General features: G+C 42.5%; 1 protein-coding gene across 1 annotated transcript; it reads left to right on the top strand.

Moving 5' to 3' along the window:
• The first annotated feature begins 5,111 nt into the window (after positions 1-5,111).
• On the top strand, positions 5,112-7,499 carry LOC105939359 (uncharacterized protein C11orf87 homolog). Its single transcript, XM_012881471.3, has 2 exons — positions 5,112-5,513; positions 5,907-7,499. The coding sequence occupies exon 2, from the start codon at positions 6,021-6,023 to the stop codon at positions 6,417-6,419; it is 399 nt and encodes a 132-aa protein (XP_012736925.2). The 5' UTR covers positions 5,112-5,513; positions 5,907-6,020; the 3' UTR covers positions 6,420-7,499.
• Positions 7,500-7,834: the final 335 nt, after the last annotated feature.

Below are 7,834 nucleotides of genomic sequence, written 5' to 3'. Positions count from 1 at the left end.
TTTGGCAAATCAGAACAGAAATAGTAATAAAACAATACAAGAAATGTTTAGGAACAAAAAAAAGTAATAAAATGATGATTGATGTTTATTCTTGGCTTCCTGAGAGTCTCATAGTCTGTTTCTTAGACTTCAGATGCTTTCCCCCATTTTCATTTCACTATCTGACCTTTTCTTGTACACATTCAATGGCTCTTCAGACTATTCATGTTCCTGTTGAAAGGCCAGGTTTTTGTGAAGTAAAAAAAATAAGACCTTGATAACATCTAAAAATGTCCACCTGTAACTCTATACAGTCATATTCAGTAAATTAGAAAATGCCTTCTGATCAGGTGTTTGTCAGTTTAAAAGTACCTTTTGAAACATACTTTTTATTAAGCCCACATTTCTGTATTAAAATGTTTTTTTAATTGTTCTAATAAAATATTTTAATTTGAAATGTCATTAGCTGTAAGTGGAAAATTGGTGTGTGTGCAATTGATCTATATATTGTGTTTCACTTAGAGAACTGGATTACTGGAATAAAGTGGTTAGTAATTGTCTATTTTTTATATTACATTATGTGTATTTTGTTCAGTTTAACTGAGAGGGAAACAAATCCATGAAGGGAGAAAATGTAAAGAAAAAAAGCTGCAAAAAACTGGTGGAGAAAGTGTGCAAACCCGTTCATTAAGCATATTTTGTGGCACTTATTTACTTTTGAGCCTGTAAGCATCTGCCCACTCCTTGCAAGGGTTCTCCAATGATTTTCTTTAAGATTTAGTGCTGGTTTCTGGCTGGGCCATTTACAGTAACTTAGGACTTCAACAGGGGCGGGCACACTTTATATCCATTATAAGTAAACTCAGCTGGATTTTTAGGGAATTTGTAACCAGCAGCCCGACAAAAAGACAATAGTTTGTTCCAGTTCTTTAGGTAAATCCATGAGGGAAAAAAGCTAAAGCTACATCAGTTTGATAGACATAATTGTGTTTTAGCGTCAACAAGGTTATTTTCAAAGTCCTATTAGCTGAAAACTTGACAGTAGGTGATCAACTGAATGATACGTTCTTTGACATGACTCCATGGTAATGAAGCACCAGACAGAAAAGGACAATAAATTAAAAAGCAGTTCAAAGTTCAGAGAAAACTCCCGACAAGAACTCCAGGAAGTCTGAAGAACTACTGATCAAGACTTCTGTTTAGATTACAGGAAAGTCTGGTTGCTTTAAAGCATTGCATTAGGGTTGGTTTAAGACTTTTTCATTCCTTTGCACAGGTACCAGTCCTCTTCCATGTTGCATTTCAGTTTGTTTCCTTATATTATACATGAAAACATTTTGACATTAATGTATTTGGTATCCAGATCTCAATATTGAATAATCGTCCCAGGTACGGTTCAACTTTTTCAGCTATTAATCAAATTAAGCGGCACCTGAAGGAAAGCACTCACCTGCCAGAAAGATTAATTTAATTTGGGAATAAAAGGATGGCGATTCTGCAGCACTTCCCAAGATCCACAGTAATATGGTTTGATTAAATAACTGCTGACCAGACCCGTAGGAAAACAGTTTAGTATCTGTCAGTTGGACGCATTTCAACAAAAAACGTGGTCTAAAAATGGCAGAAATAGAACTTCTAAAGATATCGTGGTTCAAAACAAAAGTCACTGAAACAGCAATTGGAAACAAAGGGGCTCCTAAAGTGGGGGTCGGGAGATGATTTGATGCTAATATGCTAAAAAGATTTACCATTTTCTTATTTGTGAAACTGGTATCAAAGTATAACATTACAAGATGTTCCACATTTCTCATTTTAATGCACTTTCTTGTAAGAATTCTTACAAAAATATGACTTAATTCTTACAGTTTAACAATGTTATTCTTGTAATTTCTACACAAAAAAAGGAAAGAAAAAAGGTCCCCCTCGCCAAAATGGGGTGGTCAATCCCTGGCTCTGTTATTTTTGGGGGTCTCTGGCTGAAAAGTTTTGGGAACCCCTGCTCTAACAAACCACAGCTTTAACAAATATGTGAGTTGTCTGCTGGTCAGAGAAGTTAGCATTACATTACTCAATTTAAATTTATTTTAAACCAGACCAAAGATAAACAACTTTACACCAAAATGCTCCACAATTTAAACAAGTGAACTTTCCATTGTTAGATCCAGTGAGCTGTGTGCATGTCGGTGGATGTGTGTGTCTCTACTCATCAGTGGGTGTGGCTCCGTTGCTGCAGCTCACTAAGGACCAATCAGGAGGAGCATAAAGAGGAACAGACACCAACAGACAGATGCCAGATTGTTCCCTCACCCAGCGAGGTCATCAGGCCCACCTTCTTTGTGTTTCTCTATTCGTCAAATTCTGATTTTACTTTGTGCTTTTGTTTTCTGTCCTTCTTTTTAAGGAAACCAGTCTGTCTTTCTCAAGTCCCCATGCTCCAACGCTTTACTTCCTCGCCCCTCTTGCTATTGGAGAAATCGTCTCCAGATCCCTTCTGTTGATCTGGTCACCGTCCTCCTGGTGCCAGCCGTTCACACCACGCTGCAGCTTAACTCAAGCTCGCCTGCCTGTCCACCCTTCTACGCCATCATGGTCCGCTGCACGCTCATTCCAGGCCGGTAGTAATAAAGAGACGATATGATTAAACCATTGTTCTCCACCACCTGAGAAGCTCAGCCTCAGTCTCTGTGGATCTGACCTACCTTCCCCTGGACATTTTCCACCATCACGTCAGCAACGATTCATTATACTCCTTCTTACATCTCACAGCCATCCCCATTAAGTCAAGGCAATAACCTCTCACCTATTTTCCCCAGTGTTCCTCCCCGGCACCCAGAATAGGTAGCTCCAGCTTTTTTTGCTCAATAAATATGCTAAACAATCTCACCGAGATCGTATTTGTTGCCTGCACTACAGTCAAAAAATAGATTTTTTTTTTCTTTTGAGCAACAAAGTCATGGACAAACCAAAGTAGCAACAACCTGAAGTCTACTTTTGTCTGCCATTAACTGATGTTTTATCCATCAGAAACAAACAATGGTCCCCTGAAAGGCTTAGCATTGATTCCCAGGGTGCTGAACAGAAAGACCATCGTGAACCAGTGTCATTGAATTTTAAATCAATTTTCGGCTGTAGGGCCAAGGTAACAGTACAATGTTTATAGCTTTTTCATATATCCCATTATGTCTCTCTCTATCGCTGGTCTGTAGAGATTTAAATATTTTTTTCCAGTCTAAATGCTGCTGCTGACACACAGCAGTAAGAGGTCTACACGTAATTATCAAGAGCACAAATGTGTTAATAATTTGAAGCTTTCATTAATTAATTAATCAAACAGTTTTTCCTGGTTGAGATAATTAAGTAATATACAACTTAAATGAAATTACCAAGGGCGGTGTGATGCCGCAACCACCACCATGCTCGACGGTTTAAATGCCCTGTACCCCTTAGTTTTTACAGCTCAGTGCGAGGAACATCCAGCAGATATTGGGCTCGGGACCAAAAGCTGTGAGGAGCAGAGCGTTTAGTGAAAAGCAATAGCTGGGAGCCCGGCCATGAGAATAAGACTTTTAAATTAAATTCTACAATCGACTGGGCGAAGGTGTAAGGAGCATAAGACTGGAGTATTATGCGAGAATTTAGTAAGAAGTCTGGCTGCTGGGTTCTGGATAGCTTGGAGTCATAAAATTGAAGATCTGTTCAGGCATATAAAAAAGGCTATTACAGTAGTCTAAAAACAGAATGATACAAATGCATGAATAACGTTCTCTTGATCTGCTCGGGAGACCACGGCACATATTTTATTGAGGTTTCAAAAGAAACAAAGGAGAAATAGATTGGATGTGCGTGTCAAATGTAACTCCTAGATTTCTTGCTGTGGATTTGGGTGCTGGGCAAAATGAAGCAATTGTATGATGGATTTTTGCATGCAAGGTCTCTGAAAGCTGCTGGAGATGGTCACTGACACGAGATAAACATTGCTTGGGGTCGACAGCCTATCCAGCTTTTGAGGTTTAAAAGATGCAAACAGCTGGATGTCGTCTGCATAGATGTTATGAGAATGGGAAAATGTCAAATGAAAAATAATAATGGGCCAAGAACTGACCCTTGTGGGACTCCACAGGTCTGAGGAGCAGAGTCAAATAGATAAATAAATAAATAAAATAAAGTAATTCGAAAGGATGTCGATGGCTATAAATTGCAAAGAGATGTTTAAACATAATTTGGTTTTATGTATACATTTGTCAGGGCCAGCAAGTGTAATTCTAGCCATGTGTAGCTATGGGTATATCCACTTTTGGGGTTAAAAATAGGTGAAGCCGGCCTGACTCCCTGCGCTCTTAAAATTTCCAACACAATTTGTCCAGGTGATTCATCCACAAAAATCCATGGAAAGGATTTAAAAAAAACTTTTAGAGAGTAGATAGAAATAAAAGGGTGCCAAACATACATACAAAGGATAAAGGCGACAGAGGTAAAAAAAAAATAAACAATAAAAAATTTGGCTCCACACAACAAAACTCCCATGATGCATCCTCCTTAAAAGTGACACGTATGAAGCCTTAAACCCAAGAAGTAATGAATATAATGAAAAAATAACCGCAATAGCTAAATATACTAATTCCCTAAATTAATATGAATTACCATCAAAGAATTTCAAGAGAAGCCAATTTAGCAAGAAACACAAACCCAAAACATTAACCATAATGCATACCAAGAAACTCACGAAATATAAACTCAAGCTCCTGCGTCCTCAATTAATCAACACCTTCGCAACCACGCCATGCTTTTAAAAACCGAGGAAGTTGTATATTGTAAAGTCATTCCACCCTGGAAAAGAGTGATTTAAATAAATCATTAAAAGGCCAGAATTAAGACAAGACAGTCACGAGTAGCCCACACGCAACATGCAGATCAGAACTGCTCTTAGATTTCCCTCATAATCAGACTTAAACCTATAAACCATGTAGATTGGCTTTGCTTGACTGACCTCACCCTCAGTATATGGGCTTATCATCTAAAACCAAATAAATCAATACTTTTATGGTCTTTTTTTTTTCTTTCTTTTTTGGGCATGGTCTAATATGCAAAGTGTTGAGCAGGAAAGGCTTCGGTGTTTCACATCCTTCAGGAGGGAGGGAGGGAGAACCCACCCCTGCCAGCTGACTGGTAAGCTATCCGGGAGCTTTAATGCAGCTGCAGCTCTTCATTCAGATGCTGAGAGGAGCCGCGGATCGCCACCCGAGGAGGAGTTTTTTCCTCCCCCTCCTTGTAGGGCATAAAAAAACAGAGACAGTCCATTTTTTTGTAACCGCATTTCATCCTCTTCCTGCATACTGAGGGATTCTCCCGCAACTTAATGTTGGAAAGCGCTGCCCTGGATGCAGACTGTGAGGATTGCGGCAATCCAAGACATCCTGAATGATCGGATCTCAGCAGCACCAGCCTCTCGTTGTGTGAAATGCGTCACCGCGGTCCGGTTTACACATCCCACCTCTCCGCTCACGGACCGTTTCGTTTGCTGACTGCTTCATCGGGTAAGAATTTGGCCCTTTTTTATACCATTTTCTTCTATATTCGCCCGTCTAGATGTAGCCAGAACAGGCGGCATCCTCTGCGTAAAGCGGACTTTCTCGTCCCAAAAAACGCTGCAGGAATGAATAATCTCGCAGGCCTATTTATTACAATAGATTTTTCCAGACTTTTCAATCTTGCCATTTAATTCAGCGGCTGTTTTTTGTATATATATATTTTTATTATTCTCACGTTGGCTTAATCGGACAAAGCCAAATGGGCGCACATTAGTCGCCTCTCACAGAGCTGATTAATGTAGGCTATCCAGGAGCAGGCGCAACGAGGACCCGGTGCCCAGTGTTTTCCCCCGGATCTGGCTAAGCAAGCGGGTCACATGTGTCTTCTTTTCGGTGCAGGTAACCACATGCGCGGGCCGGCGTCACCGCGCTGATCCCAGAGAGCACGAAGGGTATCAGGGGTCAGTGAGACAAGAGCGCTTAGGGGCGGGGGAGAAAAACCAGGCGGACCGGATGACGTCCAGAACCGCCGAGGCCTCGGGGCTCCTGGCGCCTCCGCAACGCTGCCACGGGGGGCTCCAGGCCGGCAACGGCACCTGCGCGGAGCAGCTCAGCCTCCTCCCGCCGCTCTCCTCCACCCTCGCGCTCCTCGTGCTGGTGGCCGTGCTCGTGGGGATCGTCCTCGTCTCCCTGGCAACGTTCCACTTCCACAAGAGGAAGCTCCGGAACAGGAAGATCCAGCGCGCGCAGGAGGAGTTCGAGCGCGACAGTCGCAGCCCCTCGCGCGCCGGCCCCGGCGCCGGGGAGCCCGCGAGGCCGTGCGTCATCGTGCGACCGGTGAGGCGTGACGAGAAGCCCTCGAGCCGGAGCGTGGACAGCGAGGACGCACAGACAGTTGCTCTGGACTGTTAACTCCGGGAAACTTCAGGGAATGAGACTGTGGAATAAACTGGAAAAGCAATAAGGCACAAGAACCCCATCCGCCCCCCCCTCCAATCCCCGCTGCTTGTAGATGACTTATAGACACGTTAGGGTTAGAAAGCAGAATAGCAGACCTAATAGACCTAGATATATCGCTGCAGTGACACACAGGCTAGCTGTGGCAGCTGCAAACTTTCATTTCAGAGTTACATCAGTACAGGGCCACGCTGCAACAACAACACCAGAAGAAGCAGATCTGAAGGCTGAGATTCATCATGAGTCTTAGTGATTATTGACTAAGAAGGAAAACAAGAAGATGGGGGTTCTTGATGGATCCAGAAGGATCAGATACATTGGGACAAATGAATGGATAATGCTCTGGAGTGTGGGAAGAAGACTTGCCGTCAATTGGAGACTGATGTACCTGATTGAGTTGTTCAACTGAATTGGACTCAATTTGATTGAATTGGGCGGTACCTAAACGGATTTGCATTGGACATGTTTTGTACAGCACTATGACATTACTTTAGTTGTGCATCGGTACTCCCAGTAATATGCCGGAAAGGTTTTTGTTAAGAAATGAGGATGGTTCGTGATGAGGCATGATGCAGATGGGTGGGACTAGAGGTGAATAATGAGGATCAGTGTGATGAGAGGGGGATTAGTGTAATGACAAGAGGTTATAATGAGGCGTGGGGTAGATAAGAGGGGGGGGGGGGGCATAATTAGGGTATGACACATATGAGTAGGATGAGAGGACTCAATGAGGTATGAAGAGAAGTGGTGGTTTGTGAAGCGGTCATAACAAGACAGGAGATAGAGGAGTGGGATAAGACGGTGTCGTAATGAGGCATTAGGAGGATGTCTGGGATGTGAAGGAGTCATAATTTATGATGGGATGAGGGGGGGGGGGTCATAATAAGGCATGGGAAGAATCAGTGGGGTGAGAAGGGGTCATAATGAGGAAAAGAGAGGATGACAGGGATAAAAGAAGGTCATAAAGTGTGAGGATGATGAGAGGGGAACATAATTGGGCTTTCGGGTGATGAATGGGATGTGAATGGGGTTATACGTAAAGACAAGGGGAATGAGTAGGACTGCAAGAGGTTTACAACGAATGAGGTGGAAAAAGAGGGGTATTGGATTAGAGAAGGGCAAATTAAAACACAAGGAGGATGAGTGTGATGAAATGGAGTCACAATGAGGCCTGAGGAGGATGAGTGGGGTAGAGGGAGGTCATAACGAAGAGAAGGGTAGAAATGAGAATAATTTTAAGAATGGATTAGGAAACATTATGTGGAATGAGAACAAGGGAAAGTGGAATAAGATGAGCACTAAAAAGGATAAAAGGGTCATAATAGGGATATAGCATGAGAAAAGAATGAAGGGGTGAGGAGGATGAGTGG

This window comes from Fundulus heteroclitus, chromosome 11, assembly GCF_011125445.2.
Source record: "Fundulus heteroclitus isolate FHET01 chromosome 11, MU-UCD_Fhet_4.1, whole genome shotgun sequence".
Taxonomy (NCBI): Eukaryota; Metazoa; Chordata; class Actinopteri; order Cyprinodontiformes; family Fundulidae; genus Fundulus; species Fundulus heteroclitus.
The sequence above is the reverse complement of the archived record's forward strand: the minus strand, read 5'-3'. Positions and strand labels throughout refer to the sequence as shown.

Excerpts from the sequence above, each read along its gene's own strand:
- LOC105939359 (XM_012881471.3), top strand. The coding sequence starts at position 6,021 with ATGACGTCCAGAACCGCCGAGGCCTCGGGGCTCCTGGCGCCTCCGCAA.